At 48.2% G+C, this 27,717-nt stretch overlaps 3 protein-coding genes and 1 long non-coding RNA gene across 4 annotated transcripts in view; 1 reads left to right on the top strand and 3 right to left on the bottom strand.

Moving 5' to 3' along the window:
• Positions 1-11,842, bottom strand: part of LOC149343979 (phosphatidylcholine translocator ABCB4-like) — a 60,306-nt gene extending 48,464 nt beyond the window's left edge. Inside the window, exons 1-5 of the mRNA XM_089542791.1 lie at positions 11,711-11,842; positions 9,741-9,906; positions 9,157-9,278; positions 4,805-4,882; positions 4,053-4,249 (exon numbers count right to left, since the gene is read on the bottom strand). Coding sequence (XP_089398917.1) covers positions 4,053-4,249; positions 4,805-4,882; positions 9,157-9,278; positions 9,741-9,906; positions 11,711-11,842 — 695 coding nt within the window. The remainder of the gene's footprint in view (positions 1-4,052; positions 4,250-4,804; positions 4,883-9,156; positions 9,279-9,740; positions 9,907-11,710) is intronic.
• The window catches only part of LOC149343975 (uncharacterized), a 189,849-nt gene that overhangs the window by 76,297 nt on the left and 85,835 nt on the right, over positions 1-27,717 (bottom strand). The gene's annotated exons all lie outside the window — the stretch shown is intronic.
• On the bottom strand, positions 15,792-17,909 carry LOC149343978 (uncharacterized). Its single transcript, XR_016282750.1, has 3 exons — positions 17,685-17,909; positions 16,885-16,969; positions 15,792-15,819 (listed from the first exon to the last, which is right to left on the bottom strand). It is a non-coding gene; the product is annotated as an uncharacterized LOC149343978 (long non-coding RNA).
• The window catches only part of LOC149343977 (uncharacterized), a 49,186-nt gene continuing 46,446 nt past the window's right edge, over positions 24,978-27,717 (top strand). Inside the window, exon 1 of the mRNA XM_089546113.1 lies at positions 24,978-25,128. The gene's annotated coding sequence lies outside the window, so the exon portion shown is untranslated. The remainder of the gene's footprint in view (positions 25,129-27,717) is intronic.

Raw genomic sequence — 27,717 nt, 5'->3', positions numbered from 1 at the left:
CTCGTGTGTCTTTTCCTGCTGTCGCCTTCGAAGTGGTGCAGCCTCAATTGCTTTCGCTCGTCTTATTCGGTTTAACTACATTGAAACCCTACCATTTACGAGAAGAAACACAACATGATAAGCCAACATTAGAAATCCAAGAGTAAACTACCATGAAAAGCCGACGTTCATGCAATTGTGCTTTCCCAAGTTTAAAGAATTCAGGCAAAAATTCTGCCGTTTTTCTTTTATTTGTCTGACACTGGGCGACGCGCGCAGGTTGCACACGAAATCACGCAGTAGCTTCCCATTATATAACCGGAGGCGGAGTTTGTATAAGTCGTTTGAATTTCTATGGAGGCGAAATTCTAGAGGCCCGTGTACTGTGCGATGTCCGGAGCCTTTCACTACGGCGTCTCTCATAGCCTGAGTCGCTTTGGGACGTTAAACCCCATACACCGCCACCAGCATCCACCTTTTCTTCGGTCACACCACCTAGGATGAGGCCTTGCAAAGTCCCACTGCCACTGCTTCTGCCTGCCGCAGAGACTATGCTAACCTCTACGCGTCAAGTAACATTGCACTGGTCGTAGCATGAAGATTCCGTACTCGAATCCGACCCGTGGAATCTCTTTTGACGGATTTTTTCTTTTTATGTGATTCAGAAAGACAGCACACACATAGCTGAAGTTGCTCACCGCGTCCAGTAATGTGTGCGTGTAAAAACATCTGGCAAGTCATCTCTACTTCGTCTTAAACAACACGATAGCGCCAGCCATAAATCGAGGGGTGGAAGGGAAGCATATGGAAAACTAGAAGAACGTCAATTTGGGCTAGATGGTGCATTATGTGAGACAGAAAGGGTAATAGCGCTACAGCAAGACGTACACAAGAAAGACTGACACCGGACATGCGCTAACTTCATCTTAGTTTATTTACTGCAAAGCCAGCAAATGTATAGAAAATTTAAGGCATGCGCAAAAAAAAACCGGTACAACAGGCATCAACAAAACCGTTCAAGATATGATACCTCAGTCTTGAAAAGGCAGACCGAAGTATCACTCACGCAATCTAATCCCATCTTCCTAATGTGGAATGCTTCCAAAAGCTCCTGCGCCTTCATATCTCCACTCCTGCCCAAAATCTTTATCTCCCGAAGCCGTGGCTCACAGTTCTTGCATTGCTGGCATCTTTTTTGCCCCGGCCCATGTTCTGCCGCACGATTGCACACGAAGCACACAGCGCACTGCTGCGAAAGATGTGCACCTCCTAGATTTGTTAGCGATCGTGCGTGCTCAGCACTTCACGTACTGCTTGCCATGCTTTTTGTTGCAGGAGCTTTTTTTTATCGCTCCCAATGCGCGCGCATAGCTGGTCAACCTTTCGTGGAGCAGAAAACACGACCAGCACGCCATGTCGCTTCACATTGTGCGCGACACTGTGCACATAAGGCACCACTTCTGGTCTCACGGTCTGTTTGTTCGGTTCAGTCGACTTCTGAAACATCGCACACTTGATTTTTCTTAGGAGGGCTTCAGCAACTGCTGTGATAGCCGTGCATGGGAACCCCGCCGAAACCAACCGATCAACTTGCCTATCAAAACTAGCCTGCATAGCATGGTGACACGGCTTCACGAGAGCTGACTCAAGGCAGAGGCGAGCAATGACATGTTTTACCGTTTTTGAATGTGCTGATCTGTAAGGAAATAACTCCTTCTGGGCTCGAGGGGGTATCGCCAGCAAACATGATCCTCGCCCAGGGTAATATTGAGATCCAGAAACTGTAAGCACCCCCCTTTAGGCAGTTCGTGAGTGAACACCAACTCCCTTCCCTCTTTTTGGAAGTTGGCTAAAACTGTGCTTGCTGCATCTGTATACGTCAAGCCTTTTTGTTTTTTTTAAACAATTAGCAAATCGTCAACATACCAAAATACTCGTTTGTTGGCGATACTCCCCTCGAGCCCGGAAGAAGTTATTGCCTTACACATCAGCACATTCAAAAACTGTGAAACGCGCCATTGCTCGCCTCTACCCTGAGTCAGCTCTCGTGAAGTGGTGTCATCATGATATGCAGGCGAGTTTTGATAGGCAAGTTGATTGGTTGGTTTCGGCGGGGTTCCCATGCACGTTTATCACAGCAGTTGCTGAAGCCCTCCTGAGAAAAATCAAGTGTGTGATGTTTCAGAAGTGAGACTGAGCCGAACAAACAGACCGTGAGACCAGAAGTGGTGCCTTATGTGCGCAGGGTCGCGCACTATGTGAAGAAGGTGGCAAAGCGATAAAGCGTGCCGGTCGTGTTTTCTGCTCCACGAAAGCTTGGCCAGCTATGCGTGCGCATTGGGAGCGATAAAAAGAACTCCTGCAACAAAAAACATGGCATGCAGTACGCGAAGTGCTGCACAGGTGTGGTGTATGAGATACCACTGGCCTGTGGAAAAGCCTATGTGGGCGAAACGGAGCGGTGCGCTAATGACCGCGCGGCTGAGAACGCACGATCGCTAACAAATCTAGGAGGTGCACATCTTTCGCAGCAATGCGCTGTGTGCTTCGTGTGCAATCGTGCGGCAGAACATGGGCCGGGGCAAAAAAGATGCCAGCAATGCAAGAGGTGTGAGCCACGGCTTCGGGAGATAAAGATTGTGGGCAGGAGTGGAGATATGAAGGCGCGGGAGCTTTTGGAAGCATTCCACATTAGGAAGAAGGGATTATTTATTCAAATACCCTAAGGGCCCGTGTGGGCATTACTAAGGGGGGGGGGGGGGGGGGGATTAAAAGTGAAAAAAAAATGAAACAGAATAAAACTGCAGTGACTACAAAGGTTGCAGCCGCGTACACCAACACGAAATACACATAAACCACTGTAATCATACATGTTCATCTGAGTGCGGTTTTTCACAATACATACAAAATAATGGAAGGGTCAACACTACAACTCGATGTAGCGTGTCAGAATGACTTGAAATTTGTCGCGATCATTGAGAGATGCAACGGTGCGATTGCGTGAGTGATACTTTGGTCCGCCTCTTCAAGACTGAGATATCATACCTTGAACGGTTTTGTTGATACCTATTCTTCCGGGTTTTTTTTTGCGCGTGCCTTAAATTTTCTACATATTTGCTGGCTTTGCAGTAAATAAATTCAGATGAAGTTAGCGCATGTCCTGTGTCCGTCTTTCTTGTCTACTTCTTGCTGTAGCGCTATTACCATTTCTGATTCAAATATGGTAAACTAGCTTTAAAGAAGGGAAAGGCGCCGTAACTGTTTCACTTCTCCTTGGATGCCTAAAATTTTTCCAGGAAAGGAAAAAGCGCTGTAGCTCACTTCTCGGTGGACACCTCGAACACAATTTGAAAGAAGGGAGGAAGAAAGGTGTGAAAGGAGAAAGAAAGAAGGCCGTAGTGGAGCACTCGTAGTAATTTAAACCATCTAGAAATCTTTAACGTGGACTGACATCGCACAGAGCACGGGCGGCTTTTTTTTTTTTTTCATTTCGCGTCGTCCGATACGCGGCCGCCGAGCCCGGGTTTCAAAACGGGTACTCTGGCTCAGTAGCAGAGCGCGCTAACCACTTAGCGCCCATGGTGGGTTGGACACTTCACCCGCAAACCGAAGGAAGGGATTAGAGAGAGTGAAAGAAGGAAGAGATAGAGAGGCGGCGTATTGGAGGGCTCTTGAAGAAATTCTAACCAAAATTGGTGCTGCCCAATTCATATCATGAAAACAAATTTTTCGTCTAACTAACGCTGGACATGAAGCCTTTAGTTTAAGGCTGGCAAATTCGTCGGGCATCAATTAAACCTACTGCGAATGCACCAGCGAGTAAGGAGGGGGTTATATGGAAAGGAAAGGCGTGGCCACTTTCTAGCCATAGGTGGATACGTGAACTCCGCCGCGTGAGAAGGGATGGAGGGTGAAAGGGGTCGCTGGGAGGCACTTCTGAAGTAAGAATCGCGGCTTTTCGAAGAACGTCACGCGAGCCAAACGCTCCGCCGTAGTGTGGCCAGCTTGGCTTGACCAATACCTGAACGAAGTGCGCAGCTGAAAAAAAAAATTAACACAGAAGTCGGTCTCACTCTGCTTCCATGGCAGCTCCCGCATCACCCGACGGGACCTCGCCCGTGGTCGATCCCCCTGCGGCCGCGCTGGTGCTGCTCGTGTCTGGAGCGGCCGTGGTGTCCGTCGCCGGCTCCATGGTTGCTGCTGCTGCTGCTGCGGTTGCGCCCAGAAGGGGTGGAGGTCGCTGGGTGAGGTCAAACAAAATGAGGAATTTCTAGAAAGCATAAAAAGCCGTGTAGTGGCTGAAGAGATTCTAGACGTGGCGCTGCATTTGAAGAGTCGCAGTTAACGAAAAGCGAAGAGAAGGAAGCCTAAGTGAAATTTTCCGCCATCTCGTTTGGCAATTTCTGCTTGGTGGTAATTTAAGGAGTATAGTTCCAGCTTATGTTATTCGGTCTGTTGCCGTTTCCACCATGTGTCAGTTTATTGCTTCCTTAGCTCTCTCCCTGTGTTTACTAGCGTTTGCTGAAGTGGAGATAACTGAGGCCTGAAAATAACAGAACACTTAGACGCTAAGCCGTATATATACCGCGGTCACCATCCATTTCATCAGAGCTGATTTTATCCCCTAGCATAACAGGAAGTGTTTAAAGAAGCCCGAGCTCACGATTCAGGAGCACTGATCACCCACTTGTACCGTGACTTCATATCGCAACATACCCGCTACAATGTTCGAGGAGCAGCAATTTGGGACTCCAGGTTGAAAAACCGTTTTTTTTTTTTTTTTTGCACGTCCAACAGTCCTAAAACGTGCCGCCAGTGAGCTCACCAGAAAGTCGGGTTGATGAGTGTCCGCTGTTGCACTTGTTGCCGGGCTGATGTACGCGAGCGGGTTGGGCCGGAACGCCTGGAACGAGTAGATTTTTTCGCTTCAGTTGTTGGCCGAGGTGCGTTTAATTTCATTTGCATCATGGAGTTACGTCACGCAGCAGGAGAAGCAGTTGCCAGGATTCATTTAAAAGAGTCCAGAGCACGGATGGCTCAGGCTTTTGTTGACAAAAACGTCCGCGAGAGTTAAGTGCGTGAGGAGAGTCGTCCCCATTAACTGTTCCCTCCGCCGCGCGAGTGCTTGAATCTGGGCCGTCTAGTATGAAAAGCAAGTACTCCGCCTTCTATTTCAGAGAACGAAGTAAACGTCCCAATCCTGCGACTCAAGCAACGTTGCTTTGTTGCCAGCATTCAGAGCTGTGTAATAGTCTTAGTGACATCCTACTGCCCCATATCGCAGTAACCAAGCATGGTAAAGGGACCGGTACGCATGAAGCAGGGATCCATGCATGCCGCAAAGTGAAATTTCTGGAGAAACAGGCCGCCGTCACGTAACAGAGCTCGAATGTGCGGCAACAAAGGGCCGCGTGGAGCACATTACTGTGTTTTAAGTAAAATCGCTTTGATGAGCGATAGCACTGTAGTCTGTGTCTAGTAAAGGGCCTCACTCTTTCCCTCTTTTCTGTCCCTCCTAAAGCCGGTGCGATCATATGCAGATTATGGCATGCGCCTTCGCGTGGTAACAAAGCTGTTAAAGAAACATTGGAGAGCCCAGAGAAGAAAACACCTCGGGGTCTCCGTACTAAACAGTGGAAGCCGCAGCACCTCGCAACCTAATAGTCACGAATGGTAAGATACTGGAGGCTAAGAGCGCAAAATCCCGAAATGACTCAAACAAACCTCCTTTAGTGGAGATATGGGCTCAGAATACTGCCGCGTTAGTAAGGCGGCTGGCGGTAGACTGAGCTACATTTTTTAGGTAGCTGACATTTATTCCAAGAGATGCCTTCTAGCACACTGCCCACACGCGTTGCATAACCAGCTACTTAGAGTAACAACGCGAGCAGTGCGTAGACGCGGTGCAAAACGTTGCGTGAGGACTTTGTGAAAATAGAGAACAGCGCATCTAGTGACTTATCCTGCCAAGTTCTAGGGGTGAAACAGCAACGAGAATAGTGAAAATTAGCAGTTTACGGGGAACCTTAGCCTCAAAAGCTAGAGATTCGCGGGGCCAGGAAGTGTCAAGGGCTATTTTCTTTAGCTCAGACTGAGAAGCTCCTATCAGACAGCTACTCCCGGAGGCTCTGAGCAGAAAGGGATGGCTGGTGAAGGGATTCGGGCTCACCTTCAGGTAGTGCCAGTGGACAGGAACGTTACGCTGCGGCGAGACAGGGAAGACCGTGGCCTAACGCTGCGTGAATCGAACAAAGACTGCGCGTGAGGCGGTCGCGAGCCGGAGAGGCTGCAGTCGTCTTCTTCTCTTTCCTTGTCTGCTGCTCGCTCGTGGAGGCGGGAAGCCAGCGGCTGCGCAGTTCCGAATCTGAGGAAAACAAAATAATGGGAATTCAACTCAGTAAACGTATTTTTGAAAAGCAAGTCCTGTAGGCGTTTGCTGGAGAGAAGGTATAGGAGTATAGACGAGGAATCTGCTCCCATTATGACTGTCACCGTGCACACAACTAGGCACTAATCGACACAGGCAGATGAAGATGAAGTAATAGCAGGAACATGTGGAGGAGAAGAAGAAGAAAAATGTTTCCTGCGCCAATGTTACCATCATTCGGTGCGAGTGCGAAGGGATTTGCATCGGGTTCAATTTGTGGGTTTTTCCGTGGTTACATAATTGCAACTGGTAGGTTGATTTGCTAACTTCTAAAATTCTTCCACCAAAATGCCATTTGTTATTTTACTTTCAATATTCTTCTGTGGTTTTTCGCCGATACAGTTTCCAAAATTCTAGCTTGGCGTTAATATTTTGTCGTTATCGCCTATGAAAATTTCCTTGTTTACGGCACTACACCTTGGCCAATCCCCCTGTGTGGGTATGTTCCATGTTTTTAAGAGGAAGAAGAAGAAGGTAAATGTTCTATGTGGGTATGCGCCATTCTACGAGGTGAACAACAATAACGAGAACAAAAATCCCTTCTCTCGAGCGGTGGGATGCTGTGCTGGCCAGCTCAGACCCGAAGACGCAAGTCCGGGCCGTCGAGTGGGCCAACCGGGTCGCCAACATTCATGGACCAGCTACCACCTAACACGGCCCTCCGATCACCGAGCTCTTTTTGAAGAAATAAAATGTGTTTCAATGCAGTCTTAGTGCGGAGGCCGTGCAAGTTGCTGGGGCATAATAACCTATACTGAGGTAAGCATGGCACGCAGGACATAGTGCTGAAGTCGATTTGGCTACTTCAATCCTTTTAGTGCACCTTTTGTTACTTTTTTATTCCGTGCAATTTTTCTTTGCAATGTGGCGTTGCCAGTGCCCACGTTTATAGCGTCCATGCTCTGTGCGTGCTGTATTGTTCTCCCTGCTATCATTTTCTCTTTGTCGCTCGTCACGTCGAGTATGACAGGTTTTTTGAATAGTTGTTTAAATAACATGTTTAAATATATTCACTAGTACTACAGTGACAGCAACATTAAAGAAGATTCAAGCTCCTTCACAAGCTTCGGAGCCCTGTTACGCCGCTCAACTCTCCCCTCAGCATGTCTGGTTCAGGGCTTCATCCAACGTGCCCCAGGATTCCCCTTAGTGATTCAATGCACTCGAACGAATTTGCCTTCACGCATTTTTGCCCCCGAGGCCACACGAATGCTCTGGTCACTGTGCAAAACTTCATACTTGGAACGAATAAGCTGATGACTCCAAATCTTTCTTCGTTTTATATTTTTCTGCTCGACCTCAGCCTTTCCCCTCCGCTCGTTTAATGTCGCCTGTGTTCGCTAGCTCACTTTAATTTCGCCTGCATTTTCCTTCTGGTGAGTTCACATTCGCCTCCAAGTTTCTGGTCCACCACCCAGTGTGACCACGTGCTATTACACGTCTGGAAATGCCACACCTTGTTTGGGACAGTTCTTTGTCGTCTTAAAGGAAAAGAGTTTTGGAAGTGCCAGTCCGTGACATCTCTGGCATCCACCGTGCTTGTGTTTGAGGAAATTTTAGACCACTGTGCCAAAATTCACAATTTTTAGAAGTCGGTAATAATTTTCATGTTGTACATTTAACACTCCGGGCGGCGGCCATCTCCTTTCGAGATTGCATTCAAACAGTGTGCGCGACTCCATCCGAGCGCTTCTCTAACGATCATTAAAATGTCTTCCAATTCTGGGCGAAGCCTGTTTTCAATTGACTCGTGACATTCCTCAACAGCACTCCATATCAGTTTCTGCACCAGGGTAGTCCATCGCGTAGTAGAACAGCTCGTATGTGTATAACTCGCGATTTAAAAAAAATGGAAAGGTTTTTATTACAGTGGGAACAAATAAGAAAAAAAAAGTCCTTCTCACAGTCACCAGTCGAGACAGGCCGTGCGTAAAACGCCCGTAAGAGCCTGTGACACCAAATTCCATTCATACTGTGGCTGTCCGCTTGGACACGTACTTCATGCGCGAAGGGTACATATTTACCCGCATCCAGGAAGCTTAGTTTCTTTGTGCATATTGAGATTAAATGTTAATCGCTGGATCAACCATTACACTAAGAATGTGCAGCTAATGCTTCCTGGTAATCGGTGTAAGCAGAATGCCACGTTCTTCGTTTCTCAGTGCCCTCGACTTTAGCATTTAAGGAGCACTGAAGAAAACCTCAAGTTGGCCCATATTGTTTGTCTACCGTGTTCTTGTAAAAAGGGGCCTCCTTATACTCAAAACAGCTTTGGGAAGCTATAGAAGTAAAAAAAGCACAATGCCCGTATTGGTTCGACCAGCCATTATCCAAAAAAATCTGTAATGAAGTCAATGCTTTCACGCGAATTTCTAGGGCTAAAGCAGACTGCCATCCAGCTTTGTCAAAGGCCATAATACTCTTGGCGTCATTATGGACGTAACTAGCATGCATGGAATGGAAAGAAAAATATCTCCTTTGGGGGCCAAAATTTATAGCCAATATACATGTTTTGTTTTTTTGGTGCTGAAGGAGCGCCAACAGGCGCTGAAATGCCAAACAATCGAATTTGAATTTATTTTATTTTTTCGAAGGATAGAAATGGCGTAGCAACTGTTTCGTTTCTGAGCAGACGCCTCGTCCACGCCGTGAAGGGAGGAAGATGGGAGCGAAAGAAGAGAGAAACAGGTGTCATATTAGAGGGCTCCATGATAATTTCGACCCCCTGGGTATCTTCAACGTGCACTCACATCGCACAGCACACCGGTGCATTTGGATTTCTCCTCCATCGAAATGCGGCCGCCGCGACCGCGTTTCGTACTCAGCTCCTCCGACTCAGTAGCCGAGCGCCGTAACCACTGAGCCAGCGCAGCTGGAAAGGAGAAAATAGCGAGCAAATAAAAGAACGCACGCTCGAGAGGGAGGGGAGAGAGAGAGAAGAAACTTTTATTGTCCACTGGAGTGGGCTACAAGCTCGGGCCAGGCACGCCCCACTGCGCTAGATGTCTTCTCGCAGTCCATGACGCGGCAGCACATCTGCGGCCCGCGTGGTGGTGGTCTTGTGCCGGTGCGGATCCGTCCCGCGCAGTGATGGCTTCCCAGTCCTCCCAGGTGGAGAGCTTTGAGCCCGGCGGGGGAGGACCAGCCGGACACTCCATGAGAATATGTGTTAGGGTAACAGTGGGGTGGCAGCACAAGGAACAGGATGGGGTGCAGGCACCCGGGTGGATGCGGGATAGTAGGTAGGGAATGAGGAGCGGTCGGGTGTGCAGGCGGGGCCAAAATATGCGGTGGTGGTTCGTAAACGATGGTAGGGGTGGGGGGTAAAGCTGACGTTCGGCCCGATAGGCCTGCAGCAGCTCGTTGAAGGTATGCATGCGCTCTCTCGAGTCGTCTAGGCCCGAGTCCACCGCCGCTCGGTTTATCAGTGCTCGGAAGTAGCCATTGGCGGCCTCGTTACCCGGGTTTCCCGAGTGCACAGGCAGCCAGATCAGCTCCACCTGGGGGGTTAGTGTAGCAGGAAGGGACTGTATTACGGAGAGAGAGAGAGAGAGAGACTCTTTAATGAAGAGCAGAGAATTAGCCGCCGTTTAAAAATCGCTGGCATGCTACTCTGCGTAGGGAGGGGAATTTGGGAGATAAAGACAGAAGGAGAGCAGAGTGGAAGAGGTAGTAGTAGGCGGTGTCGTGGATTCTGCCTCTAGAAAAATTTAGTAATGCGATTTTAGAGTCGCAAAAGAATACCGGGATTCAATGTGGGCAATGGCAGCGGCTATTGCAGCCTCCTCTGCTGACTCTGGGGTGGAGGTGGGTGGGAGTGGGCCGGAGATGGGTGCTCAGCCCGTGTGGTAAACAACATCCACCGCAGCAGCCGTGCCCACGCAAGCCGCGGCCACCCATACGGCGTCATGTTCGGACCCGTAGTATTTGTGGAGGGTGCGTGCGCGTGCCGCACTGTGTGCGGCGTGGTACTCGGGGTGTTTGTTGCGTGGGAGTTGTTTAATTAGGAGGTTGGAGTGTATGTGCGAAGGGAGGGGGAGAAGCTGGGGGTGGTTTGCGGGAATTCTGATATGAAGTCTATCTATGGGAGGCGGCCGGAGCAGTGAAGGCCGGACGTGGCGGGAGAGGACGGCTAATGCCTCAGTAAAAGGACTGAGCGTGGGGGATGGCCCTTACGACGTGACATCACCAAGCCGCAAGTGACGACCGGAAGTGCTGTGACCGAACCGGAAGTGGTCCGCAAAGTATCATTGCCGGCGGCGTGATGTCACTAAGCAAGTGCTAGGGTGTGCTAAGACATGTCGAGCAGATAGATCCTTTTGCTATCACAAAACGAGCCTGGGCACTGCATTGACGTCAGAAAAGTTTAAAGTATGGCTGAGCAAATACTCGAAAATATCAAATCAAATATCCTTCTATTCAATTTAAAAGAATCAAATAATGCATTTTCAAAATTATCCGAAACGACTAGAACACTCTGTAAACTTTTCGAAGATGTATAGAATAATTGACAGAGGTTCTAATAACGTCCTCCACATTGTTCTTCACCTAGGAACCCGTTTTAAAATACCAGCCTTAACGAAATGTAATTACTTGGTATGCTCTTGTCTAAATCTGTGCGGCGTCCTGCTACAAAATCTGTTTGCGGCCCCGAAACATCCGCCTTGCATGAGGAATGTTCGTTCAAGCACAAAAGCTGAGTAAACCGTGAAAAAGTGATGTGTCTGTAAAACTAACCCTCAGGAATGCGAAGAAAGATATCTTTTCTTGTCAAGAATTTATAGCCAATATACATGTTTTGTTCTTGGTGCTGAACGAGCGCCAACAGCCACTGAAATGCCAAACAATCGAATATGAATAGTTTTTTTTTTTTGAAGGATAGAAATGGCGCAGCAACTCTCTCACTTCTGAGTAGACGCTTCGTCCACGCCGTGAAGGGAGGAAGATCGGAGCGAAAGAGAAAAAGGTGCCATAGTAGAGGGCTCCATAATAATTTCGACGTACTGGGGCCCTTTAACGTGCACTCACCTCGCACGGCACTCAGGCGACTTTTACGTTCCCCCTCCATCGAAACGCGGCCGCCGCGACCGCGTTTCGTGCTCGGGTCCTCCGACTGAGTAGCCGAGTGCCGTGTACCACTGAGCCAACGCGGTTGGAGAGGAGAAAACAGCAAGCAAAGAAAAAGATGCACGCTCGAGAGGGAGGGAGGGGGGGGAGGAGAGAGAAGAAACTATTATTATCCACTGGTGTGGGCTACAAGCCCAGGCCAGGCACGGCCCCACAGCGCTAGATGTCTTGCAGCACATGCAGCACATCCGCGGCTTGCATAGCGGCGGACTTCTGCCGGTGCGGGTCCGTCGCGCGCATGGAGGCCTCCCATTCCTCCCAGGTGGAGAGCTCCGAGCCCGGCGGGGGAGGATCAGCCGGACATTCCATGTGGATGTGTGTTAGGGTAGCGATGGGGTGGGAGCATAAGGAACAGGATGGGGTGAAGGCACCCGGGTAGATGCGGTATAGTAGGTAGGGGGTGGCGAGTGTTTGGGTCTGCAGGCGGCGCCAAACGATGCGGTGGTGGTTGGTAAAGGATGGGTGGGATGGGAGTTAGAGCTGACGTTCGGCCCGATTAGCCTGCGTCAGCCGCTGAAGGTATGCATGCGCTCTCTCGAGTCGTCTAGGCTCGAGTCCGCCGCCGCTCGGTTTATTAGTGCTCGGCAGTGGACTTTGGCAGCCTCGTTACCGGGGTTTCCCGAGTGAGCAGGCACCCAGATCAGCTCCACATGGCGGGGTAGAAAGGGACTATAAGACGGAGCAGGTGGTGTCGCGGATTCTGCCTCTAGAAAAATTTAGTAATGCGGTTTTAGAGTCGCAAAAAAATCTACCGGGATTCAATGTGCGCAATGACAGCGGCTATTGCAGCCTCCTCTGCTGGTGTGGAGGTGGGTGGGAGTTGGGCGGAGATGAGTGCACAGCCCTTGTGGTAAACAACCACCACCGCAGCAGCCGTGCCCGCGCAAGCCGCGGCCACCCATACGGCGTCATGTTCGGACCCGTAGGATTTATGGAGGGCGCGTGCGCGTGCCGCACTGTGTGCGGCGTGGTACGGGGTGTGTGTGTTGCGTGAGAATGTCTAATTAGGAGGTTGGAGTGTATGTGCTAAGGGAGGCGGAGAAGCTGGGGGTGGTTTGCGGGAATTCTGATATGGAGTATATCTTTGGGAGGCGGCCGGAGCAGTGAAGGCCGGACGTGGCTGGAGATTACGGCTAATGCCGCAGTAAAAGGACTGAGCGATCGGGATGGCCCTTACGACGTGACGTCACCAAGCCGCAAGTGACGACAGGAAGTGCTGTGACCGAACCGGAAGTGGTCCGCAAAGTATCATTTCAGGCGGCGTGATGTCACTAAGCAAATGCTAGGGTGTGCTAAGACATGTCGAGGAGATCCTTTTGCTATCACAAAACGAGCCTGGGCACTGCATTGACGTCAGCAAAGTTTAAAGTATGGCTGAGCAAATACTCGAAAATATCAAATCGAATATCCTTCTATTCAATTTAAAAGAATCAGATACTGCACTTTCAAAATTATCCGAAACGACTAGAGTACTCTGTAAACTTTTCGAAGAGGTTTCGAATAATTGACAGGGGTTCTAATAACGTCCGCCACATTGTTCTTCACCTAGGAACCCGTTTTAAAATACCAGCCTTAACGAAATGTAATTACTTGGTATGCTCTTGTCTAAATCTCTGCCGTGTTCTCCTACAAAATCTGTTCGCGGCCACGAATCAGCCGCCTTGCATGAGGAATGCTGGTTCAAGCACAAAGGTGAGTAAACTGTGAAGAAGTGATGTCTCTGCAAAACTAACCCTCAATTTCTGGACTGGCGGGTTGCAAGTAGTAGCTGGACTTTTCAGTTTTTAATTTTTATGAATTCGGTGAAGGTTTTTCGGTGTTCTTTTGGAGCACTACTTTCGAGTTGTCTTGATGAATACTATAGTAATACGAATGAATTCGAAACTTTTTTTTTTGTGGTAAAAGGTGGAAGCATGCAGGAATAAAATTTACTCAGAGTGTATCTTGGTCTTTTCGTCAGATCAAACAGTCGGTATGTTCGCACTTAACGCTGAAATCATTGTACGAGCCGAAAGTGCGATCGCCGTTAAAAAAAGAGACAACGGACATTCAATGATGTAGCCGTCAACAAACACACAAGTGGAACTTCCCTTTCAAAAGTTGATTGTCATGTTATCATAGGGTTCTTGCGCTTGGTTGAGAGAGGGGACGTGCTTTTCAAGGTGTGCGTGAAGAATGCCGCGATGAAAGCATCACTGGATCATCGCGGTAGTACGAATATCCACTTTTTCGCTTCGTTCAGGTGGCCTTACATGATGTCCCAGCCAACCAAGTAATGTTCAGGGGATATCCATATAATATAATTTATAAAATATCAGATGTCCATATAATATTCTCACAAGTTCATATTATGTCCATAGAATATCCATATGAGCTTCATTTTGATAACAGTGGATGTTTATATAATGTCCATATTTTGGCCACATATGGTCACTCTGAGATATTTAATGGACGCTGAATAGATATTCATCCAATATTTTTGTGGGTTGTGGAGGGAGGTGCCGGGTGTTCTACGCTGAATGTAATGATGCTGTGTCAATATAACAAAGCACTGGGCAAGACCACCATTATTCTTATGTATCTTTATTACCCAGTCAGGTACCCCACCGCTGTGACAAAGCCAAGGTGCAGGCACAATCCAAGCAAAATGAGGAATGGCGGACGCCTACTCTGGAGAGGTCCCCACTTGATTTCGAGTGGCCTGTGAATATAATAGAGCACAATACATAGCATTAAATAGTAGTCACAATTACACAATTAGGTGCACTGCAAATTCACAAAGCTTGGAGCATAGTCTGTGTAGCTTAGATTGTTTCATTTAAGGCTAATTAATTGAGCAGATAGAACGGTTTGTATACAACTGAAAGAGCAAATATATTTCACAAAATCGTAAGCTTGGCACTGTGACCTCCAATGTTTTGGTGGTAGATTTTGGCCCTATAACTGATGTCATTTTTTTTCCCAGAATTCGGTTTTATTTGGTTCATGGGATTCAACGTCAAAAAGCGACTGGCTATGAGGGACGCTGTGTGGAGGGCTGTGGATAATTTTGACCACTCTGGGTTTTTTTTATCATGCACTGACATTGCTACACAGGCACCTTCCATGCCTGTGTAGCCTCCACAGCCAGGATCAAACTTTGGGTTGCCAGGCTCAATAGTCGAGTGCCCTAACCACTGACTGGTTAGAGCCCATGCGCCCTTACATCACATCTGTCTTCAAAATGATTTGAAGATGCCTAGGGCGACAATTTCATAGATCTGGATTTTAAAAATTTTGTTTCCAATTTTTTAGCAGTTTCCATACCTAGAAAACGTTCGCCATTTGTGTTCTCTCTCCGCTGGAATGATAAGGACTGTTTTGAATCGAAGTTTGTTTTATGGGGTTTAACGTCCCAAAGTCACTCGGGCTATGAGGAACGCCGTAGCGAAGGGCTCTGGAAATTTCGACCACCTGGGGTTCTTTAACGTGCACTGACATAGCACAGCATACGATAAATGGCGCCTAAATGCAGTCACTTTCTGAAAAGTTCTGTGATTTAGTACAAATAGCACATCATTGAATGTTTTGATTCCTAGTTGCATTTGTATTCGCCTGTAGTGTCAATCTGGAGCTAATTTTTTCCAAGCAGAAACTGCTTTAGCATACACGTTTTTCACCACAAAGTGCATTTTTTAGTTACTTGGGTAGTCAAGTCAAAACCGAATTCTGAGAAAAAAAAAAATGACATCAGTTATAGGGCCAAAATCTACCACCAAAACATTGGAGGTCACAGTGCCAAGCTTACGATTTTGTGAAATATATTTGCTCTTTCAGTTGTATACAAAGCGTTCTATCTGCTCAATTAATTAGCCTTAAATGAAACAATCTAAGCTACGCAGACTATGCTCCAAGCTTTGTGAATTTGCAGTGCACCTAATTGTGTACCAGGGGACCAAAAATGTTAGGCTACATGAGGCAGCAAACCAAAAAACTAATAGTGTGCACACAAATGCTCACAAAAATCAAAAGTATCTTTTTCCATAAAAGTGGATAACACGAGGTGTGGAATGTAACCTTTGGGTATGCCAGGTCTATGCAGACAAGCACGCTTTTGGTCATCACTGTACACACAAAAACAGTCTCAAGCTCACAAAAGGTATAAGGGAATCAACTTGCCTCAGCTTTCTTTGCGTGCCTTTCCTGGAGCTGCTTCCGCCTGCAGGACGCATGCTCCAGCCATTTTTTTACCATTTCTTCTATCTCGGCCAGTGTTTTTGAGAACATCTTGTTCGATCGAACAGCATCTATGCAGAACGATAGGACACATTCAGTATGAAAGCACACGTGGAAAAAAGAGCCATGAATGGTCGATATTGTAATAAGTCTGGTTGGTAGATCATAATCTGGGAATGCAGCATGAGGAAACACGGATAGGAACAAAATTGGAATGGGCTGGCACGTACTTTTTTATTGCCATTGTGAAAATTGTTTTCCAAATGCATCAGCATGCAATTAGATTTTGATATTACTTAAGCAATACTAGTTGGACTTCCATAAATTTTTGCTAAAAGTTGTATAATGCATGCTAAAGTACTTCTATGCAGAAAGTCCAGGCAACTATTTGTAAAAATAACAAGAACAGGGTGCCTGGTTATGAGAAATGCTCATAAATTTGTAACAGAAAGTAAAGCTCCACATTCTAGAGAAAGCGTTACACAGCATTACTGAATTCAGTCTGAAGTGATGCAGTGTCGGAACCATCAGTTATTAAGCAGTAGATGACACAATCAGCAGCAAAAAACAAGCAGAAACAACACTAAATGAACTGCTAATACAGGTCAGAAAAAGTTAACATGGTAAAGCACATCCTTGAGGCATGCCTGAAAGGATTGGAACACCATAAGAGTTGGTTGCATTAACAGTCAAATGATGTGCAGTTAGAAAGAAAGTCAGCAACCCTGTAGAAAACCAAATAGTCACTGTTGAGGTGCCTTAGTCTTATTGTAGAAACCTGGAGTTTAACATAGAAACATGCCTTGGAGACGTCTAAAATCAAAGCTCTTTCCAGACCCAAAAGCTATAAATGTATGTTAATCACTACGGAACATTATAAATTGTGCTTCATGAAAGCATTTGCGGAACCAAAGTTGGGACGTGTGAGAAAACAGGTTTAACTCAAGTGAGTTAATTACGCCAGTGAAACGTGATTGCTTGAATTTTTATGCGTTATGTTAAGACGAAAGATGTGGCAGTAGTTGGCAATTAGCCTGTCTTTAATGAAGAACTAGAATATATTTGGTGAAAGCTATTTGCTTTCCATAGGTCATGACTAATAACCTAAGAATGAAGCGCGAAAAACAGTTTCATACCAGCTCTTTGTCTTGATGGAGCAAATGCAGCTAGTGAGTGACAACATACAGACAGCCTCTTTTCTGAACATGCTCTCCAAAATACCTGAAAATGAACAGGAGAGAAGAATGGTCACACCCAGTTGCATTACAGGTTTACAATTTGCAACTCTCATTTTATATAATGTAACCCCGTACTGGGGCACACGAACAGTAGCAAGAATTTTCTCAGCACTACTTGCATTGACACACTGCAATAAAAAGATATTTTCAGCAAAAGTTATAGAAACCACAAGCTGAAAGACAAAAACAGTCAAGAACCAAATATCATGAAGTGAGCAACAACTGAAATAGGAGAAAATTACAAATAAGAAAGAACCCACAAAGGTTTTTTACAAGCACAAATATGAAAAAGCAATGTCAGATCGCAAAAGGCAAATTTAAACAGAAGAGCTTGACTAAAAACAAAGCCCAGTTAGTTTTGAAGAGAAGAGCTGCAACGAAAGGGGACCTGTTAGCAAATTTTACACCAACACAAGATCTGCCAAAACTGTCTTCTTGAGCCGCCGGAGACTGGAAACTCTACCTTTGTAGTGAGGGTCATAGCATGCCAGGCGGCCGCCACAGGTATTCCCGCGCCACTACTGTACCATGCCTCCGCTTCAGGGACAAATCCAGTTAACTAAACGGCACGTATTTTTAAGCTATCTATGCACTCCACGAACTGATAAACCGACTGGTGAAATCGCCAGCACGAAAACTGCACAATGCCACAAACGAACACTAACACTTGTTTGAGAGAAAAGTGTGCAAAAACTCACCATTATTGCCGTTCTTCACGTAGTCCCCCAGTACACTGCACAATGCTGGCACAGGACGGTATACGACGCGTACAAGCTTGCCGCCACAACGAAGAAAATGTGAACACGCGAAAAAATAAAATGTGCAAACGAACGCTGAAAGGGACCAAGAAAACGTCGCTTCGCGGCCGCCGCGGCTAATGATGATGCCCATGGCCGTTGGGCTGCCTAATATCAATACAGTTCTAGTTGCGGTTCTGGTTTGAAATTCGCGGCGTTTGTGGGTTTCAGTCCAACTTGAGAAGTTTCTTCAAATAATCGTACTTCACATGCATTTGCTTGCATAAAATAAAATCAAAGCATGTAATTGCTGACTGCCTAAATAATTCATTCCTGAAAACTTCAGATTGCGAAAGCAAAAAAAAATTAAAATTTAAAGGCAACATAATTTTAATGTGTTTTCTGGTAAGCTGTTGGCACATTTCCAAATCTTCCACTGTGCTGAAAGAAAAACATGTATTAATGTCATCTGAATATCCACTAACTGATATCTGAATCCGATAGTCCTCTCAACATGCAGAGGATATCGATACATAGACATTGGACGTTAGGACCATTAGTGGACATCCTCTGCATATTCATGGTTTGCTGGGGTGGAGAAACCTACCTGACCAAATAACTTCAAAAAGTCACTCATGACAGCGAACAAATAGAGTCTGGCAATCACACAGCGATATGGTGGAGCCTCTCTGTGTACAGAGGAGAGTAAAGAAGTTAAGCCGTGACTCACAACGCAAAATTACGCCACTTAATTCATCAGTACAACCGTATCCTCCCGTCCCTGGCTTCCATTCTTCCATTTTTTCCTATGAGTGAATTTAACTTAAAAGTCACCGATATAGTTTCTGCGTGCATGCCAAGGATGCTGACCGTTTTCGTTCAAACCGAAAAATTGAATGCAGCGCACTTTTGCAGTTTTTTTTATCGGTTTGAAAACAAATGTCCAACTCATTGCTGTAAGTGAGGAAGCGACACGGGGTCTGCGTTCTCACATCCGATATCACAACGCTGTATGTTGTGTGATATTTACATCCACCGCAGCGATGCCTGCTTTCGCTGGCAATGAGATATTGCGCTACTCCACCTTCGAGTTGTCATATCCCCACAGTCACGCTAATGAATCCATCTGTTTGAAAGCGGCGTTCTGGGTTCCGATCGGGCGATCGCATGCATTCTTATATCATTTTTGTTAGGGATATTGTCACGATATGGTGGGCGGCTTGATGTTTGATTGGCGCCGAAGTTATAATTAATCGGGCCAACCTGCCCACCACTGCACTCTCCGTAAATTTAGGAGGGGGTGGAGCGACAAACCTCTCCACCCCGCGTGCGGAAGATGAGGTTAGACTGCTGACCGGCGATAGGGGCCACGCCTGATTAGCCGTTGACCGGAGGCATGAGGCGTATAGGCAAGTTTCTTTAGCAACCCTCTTTACTTGGGCAAGAACACGAACAAACTGTTGCAAAACAAACCAGCAAAATAGCGGTAATGCACAGGCGCGATGCGAACAACAAGCACAAAATCAGAACACAAACACAAACTATTAACAAGAAGAAGGAAAACAACAGGGCGAGAACTATACAACGAAGTTACACGATTAAAGCAATATACAAAAGAATAGGACGAGAACAGCGACAGAACAAAGAAAAAGCGCAGAGCGAGTGGTGAGAATCGGTGACTTAGCTGCGTAGTGGCAAGGTCCGGTCGCAGGGAGCGTCGGGCTGCGGAAGCGCGCGGTGCTGATGGGGGGGTGCGGATACGGGCGAACTTGGGCCCCGGGTTACGCGTCTTCCACGCGTCTTTCGGGGCCGCCGTCGCCGCGCTCTACGCGTCAGACACCGCCTAGGCTCGCTTGCCGACCACTGCCCTGGCTGGCCCTACACACGTCGGCACGCACCGAAATCTCTAAACCAACTAACTCGGTCGTGATTTTCCCGCCACCGTGTTCACGTGACAAACCACAAAAAAAAACAAATAAAAGCAAACGAATCCTCTCGGCCCCGTGCACCAACGATATACAGATGTTGAGAAGGGGGGAGAATAAGCATGAAGAAACTGAAGGGGACGCGAAGGAAAGGTATGGTCCTAACGAGGAGGGATGTTAACTTCTCAAGGTTGGGACGGGTGCTAGGGCCTTCACCGGCCGCTTCCCGTCCCCCCCTCGTGAAAGCACTCTCTTCCCGGCGATAATCCTGAGGAGGGGGGCGGCGTAGTCTTGACCCCCCCAGCGTCGCGAGGGGTCAATGCCCACGCGGGGGGAGGCAAAGTCATCGCCGCTGCGTCGCGACATGCCCGCATACTACCGGCGCCGTGGCCAGCCGTGGCCACTTTGGTCGGAGAAGAAAGAAGAAAAATAAAGCATGCGCGCACTTTGTGACACAACCCCCACGAAAAGAATGTTATTCTTAATAACATTTCAAAATCAAATACACAAATGTCGTGCATGCACAAATGCATCTTGCCGAGCAAGCAAACGAAGATGAAATACGCGCACTTCACAGTCACCAGCGCGCACCATCTCGTCGCATCATTAGTTTTCCTGACGGCTCGCCGGATCGCGCACTGCACACCTCACGTAGTCACGTCGCAGTCACTGCATACTGTTCTACACTGTATCTTCAACCGAAACAGTTCACATTGTATCGAAACAGTTCGTCACTGACACCACATACGCACATCCTGCGTTGCATAACGTTCCAAATCACTAGAACATCCACAAAATACTGACACGAACAAAAGGAGTGGCAGCCCTTGTATCACATGAACGTCTAGGTACCGGTTGAGGTAATCAGCGCCGGCCTCGTTTATTCCCTTACTACTACACTGAGGGGGACTTCTCCGAACCTCTTGGTGCGGAACTTCCCACACAGAAATTTTCCTCCGCCTAGCTCGACTGTGTGGCAGTTGGCGCGAGAGATCGCTCGAGCGTCGACAGCATGAGGCCTCCACTGTAGTGTTCTAACGCGAGCGCGTCTCTGGTCGTCTGGCTTTATGGATAGCTTTGTAGGACACATGCTAACCAAGCGCGTCTTTTCTTTGTTAGCTTTACGGTTGTCCGCATCCCTCGGGCCACATAGAGCCACAATGTCGCAACCAGGCCTGACGTGAGAATAACCCCCCGGGCGGGAGGTTACTGACTATGTCATTTGCCGGCCGTGCGCTTGGCTGTGCTGAAACCGCAGACTCGCAACAACCGGCTCGCTCTACCCTCACGTATGCCTGTACACCTCTCTGCACTCCGGGCTGCTGCTCCGAAAACGGGCCATCCGTTAAAGCGACCGGCCCTGTGTCGGCCGCTTGTCGCGGTTCTAGCCGCGCGGGAACTGCGGCTTCCCCACGATCCGCTGGTTCCCTTAAGGAGCACAACTGTGCTCCATTCTCTCTGTCAGGCTCTACAGCCGACGAGTCCGAGCAATGCTCCTCGACTTCGACCGGTCCGTCGAGCTCTGCTTTGCTTTCCTCATCATCATGAGGGTCGGGGCGCTCCACAGCTCGCTGCTCGGTCCGCCGCTCGGGAGCCGTGACATAGCCGGGATCTCTTTTCCCGAAAGTGTGCCCCAGTGTCCCGTCCTCCAGGTCAGGCGACACTGTTGCCTCCAATATGACGTCTGAGGGCGGTGCCGGCATTCGGCTAAGCAGCTCTTCCCGCGTGTTCGCTTCAGGCGTTTCCGAACTCACCTCTACCCCGATTGCAAGGCCGAGCTCACCACTTCGTCCTTTGACGATACAAAGTTCACCCCCTTTGAACGTGAGCTCCCCATGCTCGGGAGGCGTCGGCAAACGCACCTGGTCCGCTGCCGGTGCCATTTCTGCAACCGCCCTGCAGTCGCCTTGCCGGTAATTCCGTTCGCCGGCATCAAGCACCTTCGGTGCTGTCTCACCCGGCACTTCGCTTCCGTTTGAAGCGGCATCAGAGCCTTCGCTCCTGCTAGCTTTGCTTCGTGCTCGGAGAGCCTCAAGTTCTCTCTGCAGCTCCAGCAGCCTGCGCGCTGAGCGCGCTTTGTCTAGCTCGTCCTCCTGGCGACGGCGCTCATCCTCCTCGCGACGACGCTCGCGTAGCGCTATCCGCTCGTCGCACACAAATTGGCGAAGGGCTGCTCCCTCGAGACCTAACGCCTTCCCGCGCCCGATGAGTCTTTCTAGGTCCTCCATCGCGCCGACTCTACGCACCTTTCAATAGGGCGCGTACGTCAAGTCTGGCCTGAACCCTACGCCTCCCGGTCAGGGCTAATCATGGTCAGCAAGTCCTGTCGCGGACGCCAGTTGTCACGATATGGTGGGCGGCTAGATGTTTGATTGGCGCCGAAGTTATAATTAATCGGGCCAACCTGCCCACCACTGCACTCTCCGTAAATTTAGGAGGGGGTGGAGCGACAAACCTCTCCCCCCCGCGTGCGGAAGATGAGGTTAGACTGCTGACCGGCGATAGGGGCCACGCCTGATTAGCCGTTGACCGGAGGCATGAGGCGTATAGGCAAGTTTCTTTAGCAACCCTCTTTACTTGGGCAAGAACACGAACAAACTGTTGCAAAACAAACCAGCAAAATAGCGGTAATGCACAGGCGCGATGCGAACAAGCACAAAATCAGAACACAAACACAAACTATTAACAAGAAGAAGGAAAACAACAGGGCGAGAACTATACAACGAAGTTACACGATTAAAGCAATATACAAAAGAATAGGACGAGAACAGCGACAGAACAAAGAAAAAGAGCAGAGCGAGTGGTGAGAATCGGTGACTTAGCTGCGTAGTGGCAAGGTCCGGTCGCAGGGAGCGTCGGGCTGAGGAAGCGCGCGGTGCTGATGGGGGGGTGCGGATACGGGCGAACTTGGGCCCCGGGTTACGCGTCTTCCACGCGTCTTTCGGGGCCGCCGTCGCCGCGCTCTACGCGTCAGACACCGCCTAGGCTCGCTTGCCGACCACTGCCCTGGCTGGCCCTACACACGTCGGCACGCACCGAAATCTCTAAACCAACTAACTCGGTCGTGATTTTCCCGCCACCGTGTTCACGTGACAAACCACAAAAAAAAACAAATAAAAGCAAACGAATCCTCTCGGCCCCGTGCACCAACGATATACAGATGTTGAGAAGGGGGGAGAATAAGCATGAAGAAACTGAAGGGGACGCGAAGGAAAGGTATGGTCCTAACGAGGAGGGATGTTAACTTCTCAAGGTTGGGACGGGTGCTAGGGCCTTCACCGGCCGCTTCCCGTCCCCCCCTCGTGAAAGCACTCTCTTCCCGGCGATAATCCTGAGGAGGGGGGCGGCGTAGTCTTGACCCCCCCAGCGTCGCGAGGGGTCAATGCCCACGCGGGGGGAGGCAAAGTCATCGCCGCTGCGTCGCGACATGCCCGCATACTACCGGCGCCGTGGCCAGCCGTGGCCACTTTGGTCGGAGAAGAAAGAAGAAAAATAAAGCATGCGCGCACTTTGTGACAGATATCAATATGCCGGACTAGCATTTTTTTGCAGCGGTGAAAAACAAAGGCGATTTAAAAGATGCCGAACGCCAGCAAGGGAAGTCGGAAGCGTCGTTGACTCTCAAGTGTTTACAGGAAGAAAAGACCCGGAACTTAAACACGCCTTAGGCGCCCGTGTCGTGATTGCTTCCTCTTGCGCCCCATGTTTTTAATGCAGTGTTTTCGTCGCTGTAAGTACAACCAATGATCCAAGGTTTCCAGTATAATTCTCTTGAGTCTTGCCATATAATTCGCCAGCCCGCAAGCAGAGCTAATCCTGCGTCGAAAGCAATTTTTTAGCTATTTGTTCCTACGTTTAACACGACCGGCGTACGGCCACACAGCCTGTGATGGGAAAGTCGTTCGTCTTACACAGCTAATGCCTACTCTTTATTTTTCCGGACTGCTAAAAAACGCGAAAAAATTAATGGAGTGCTCTAGTCGGCAGGCGAACTCGAAATACTGCGGCTTCGTAGTACCTGCAAACAAGGGCCTCGGAGCGTCGCCGACCCAGTAGGAGAAGCTGTCACACCGCATGCATCAAATGATGTGACGACCGCCAAGCACTTATTCACCTGCGATGAAGCAAGGAATCCTGTCCTCTGCTCTTCCACTTGTAATCACAGAGGGTTGGTAAAATACAGTTGCGCACTGGTGCCTACCAAGATTAGAGCATGTAAAGAGACAACGGGACGCCACGGCGCGCATAGGACAGAGCAGCGTTACCTTCTCTTAAATAGCTACTTTAGGTCTCATCGCGCCTGTAGGGCGCAGACAACGAACATTGGTGAACGGACGTCAGGTTCAACCCTGCGGATTAGCTCGTGCAACTGAGCCCTGATCCTGTAATCCTTTCCGTTCGCGTGGATGCCTCACGCAACGCGATTTTAAGGCCAAGAAAGGGGACTCTACGCGTTATCGGAACGATTCTTGTGCTATATTTTAAGTCCCTCAGAAGAAAACAGTAGTTTATTCTACTCCTTCAACTAACAGAGTTTATTAGCCAAATGACGTATTCAGAGAGGAAAGATATGCAAAAACCACTTTTCAAAATGCTTGAAAGCGAGAGAAAAAAAAAGACTCAGTGTCGCCAAGTCTCAGTTTGACCGTCAATAATCTCTTTTTCACCCGTTCGCGGCATAACGCACACTCTTCATACGGAAATTTCTTACCTTATGCGCCCCCTTCCGGTGGTACGTTGGCCTTAACCACAAATGTGACGCTACAAAAATTAGACACACGAAATTTAGTCTTGCCAATCTGAATTGACTTTGCCGATCTGAATTGATTTGCCAATCTAAAATAATTCATTAGGCAGGCGCGAAATGGAGAACACCGATGCTGACATTACGTCGTCGCCGTCAGAATTGCTGCACTGAAGTTTCCAACACAAAGAAAGTATCATCTTTCTTTCTAGACGGACATTTCAAGGGAAAACCGGGATTGTCTCCAGGGCCTTCAAGGGCGGGTCAGAAGGTGTTTGTATACACTTCGCGTTTGTTTACATTTCTAGCAGGACACATGTGCTTCATGCAGATACTCTATAGATATTCTTCACTTTATTGCGCCCTACGGCAGAAGGAACTTAGAGCAAAATGCCAGCGGTCGCGGACGAGCAACGCGCACGAGACCGGAAGTGAATGCTGACAGCACGTCCGCCTTCATTTCGGTCTTATCTTGTCGTCGGTTCCTCCGCCGACAGTCAACTTCCTGTGCCGAGGAAGCCCGAATGAAAAACGGAACGTTGCACATACCCTTCACTGCACATTTTGCAAAGTGAGAGTGAGCGGCACGCCGGTTGCTTCTGGGGCATATGTGCTCCGAGGTCACTTTGTCACTGACGCGGATTATGTGCACCCTTGAGCGTCTGTGCATCAGCATAGGACTTACTCCAGCCTGCCAGTGAAGCAAAGACGTCTGCAAAACAACAGCGTGGGGAGCGTAAGCCAGTCACTCTTTGTTTGATTACCGGCCGACGTCCGAACGGCTTGATGATGTAGAAAGGTCGCTCGCCTCTTACACAACTCTTCGCTTGCCTATCGGTAACAGAGGTAATAACCAGGCCTAATTTAGCGCCCTAGACCACCCCCCTCCCCAATTATCTTCCTGCTGAAGAAAAACACAAATGACGAAATAAAATCGTTCGGATCTGCCTACCTTAGATTGAACACCTGTTCCATTTTTTTTTGCGTAACAATAACAAGGCATGCAGGAATGGCGAATTGCTTGTGCAGTTGTGGGGTAATTGTAGAGCTGATCGTACCGTCAGTTAAGTGGACAGTCCTTAGCTCTTCGTTTGTTTGTAAAGACGTTTTTCTTGGGACCCGCGACGGAAACAATATGGTCACCGGCGGAGTAACAACAATCCAGCAATATAAGTCCTCTGCTATACAGTCACTTTGTTGCTGTTTACACCCTAAACATATCTCCATTTTGGCGTATACATGGGCAGCAGAAATCCCTCGTGTGTTCTAACAGAAGCCTGTGAGCGCAAAACACCGTCCACATTCGCGGAATTTCGAATTTCGGGAGGTGTAATTTTCATCGTTTTACGCACTGAACTTGACGAGTGTGAAAAGTACGAGCCACGTTAAATAAGGGTCACGCTCGAGGTATCAGCAGAACAATGATTTCCCAAAAATGGCCACCACATAGAGCCTTAAGTGAAAATAAAGTGATTAGAAGAGTGATATACTGAAAGGACGGACTGTAGGCTCCCAAGATACGACTCTTGCACTCGGTCTCAAACGTTTTGGGCACTGAACCAAAAGAACAACGGGAAGCGGCAAAATTTTCTTGCAAACGAACACAAAAACGTTTCCTTTCACTTAATAAGGAAATGGGAAAAGCACAGAAAAAAAAAACCCAGACATATGAAGTTTGAAGGTTGTTTGTGGCGCAGTGCAAATTGTGACGATCAAAATAAAGCGGCATGAAAGGCGCGGGGACCAACTTTCTTAAGACATGTAATTTAGTGTCAACAACATAATTTTCACCGCAACAAAAGTACATTACCAAACAAGCACACTTACATCATAGCGATAAAAATAAACCAATCTCCTATGTCGTTTGAGCTTTGAGAATGAAAAGCTGAAAGCCGTGAACGGTAGAACAAAGAAGGCGTTGACATGATCGCTTTACTTAATAAATGCATTCGTAAACAACGCTATGATTAAGATCCTTCTGGTATTCAGTAAATTAAACACTCACTATTCAAACAATTCACCGTGCGCTGCATCACAAAGCGATGTGTATAACCTATCGCCATCATGATCACCCTTGCGCGTGAGTTGCGATAGCACATGATTTGCTTTTCTTCACAAGCGGTCGCAATTCTTAGGGCGCGGTGAGCTTCCAAAGGTCGAAAGTACGCCACATAATTAGTGATTACCCAACTTTGAAACGTGACCATTTCTTTTCTGGCAGTGCGCTAACTGCCACTTTGACGCATCGGCCTCAAAACAACTTTGTGGCTTTGAACCCTACCCGGAACTAATTATTTCTGCCGTCTTTGTGGGCAATGCTGTAAAGCAACCTAATCTCTCTGTCCCCGAAAGATTTTTTAAGCATGAAATGCTTTTAGCCCCCGTTGTCGGCAGTGCGGTGACGTCACGCCGAGACCGAGAGCCATCATCCGGGCACTGAAATCCACTCATCCGGGCACTGAAATCCACTCATCCGGGCACTGAATTCCAGTCATACGGGCTCTGAAACGAGAACATCCGGGCACCGTACGAGACTTAACGAGATTTAACGAGACTCTCTAAGCCCTCCTACGCGACCGGCATGCAAGCGCCGGTTGGTCTCCAAAGGAGTAAAAAAAAATAACTGCTGCCAGTGCCTTCTCAATGTTTATCAAGATATCAGTCGCTGTGCGTTTGATAATGCACGGACTTATAATTTCCGATTTCTAATAACGCGTGCAAAAAGGACATAAATGCCACGATACACTTCGTTGTCATACGTGATCTCTTATAGGCTTCGCGCATCGAAGCAAAGCCGCGCAGGCGCACAGGTGCCCGGGGGAGAAGCGCTGCGTTCAAAGGGCAAGGCATCGCGCCGAACGGGTGGTGGCGTTCCTCCCTTCCTGTACGGTGCGGTTCGGGTGTCAACCGAGATGACATTAGGCCCGTAAACATTTCATGCTTACTCTACTCTCGGTTACGGGAGAGGCAGAGATTTTTTTTCTTCGGAGCTTAGTTTTGTTCCCGGACGAATCTCTGGTGGCCTAGTCGAGTTGCTTCCAGTGCATATAGAGGAGGAGAATTACTGCAGGACGAGAAAAGAATAGCCGTGATGCACTAGCCGAGATGCGATGCCTTGCTGTCAGGGCGCTTCTTCTTACTAGTCACATGAAGAATCTCGAAAATTTGCAGGGTGGCGAAGTATTTGCCAAGGACCGTTCCACGGCAAATTCGTTGTGTCTAATCATAATCATCATCATTATTTTATTCCAAAATCAGCATTACAGATGCTGAGGACCATGAACAAAAAGCCTCTAACCGGGCTTGACGGGGTGCACGGCCCGTA

The sequence above is a fragment of the Amblyomma mixtum genome, chromosome 5, assembly GCF_055824585.1.
Source record: "Amblyomma mixtum isolate Tamu chromosome 5, ASM5582458v1, whole genome shotgun sequence".
NCBI classification, from domain to species: Eukaryota; Metazoa; Arthropoda; class Arachnida; order Ixodida; family Ixodidae; genus Amblyomma; species Amblyomma mixtum.
The sequence above is the reverse complement of the archived record's forward strand: the minus strand, read 5'-3'. Positions and strand labels throughout refer to the sequence as shown.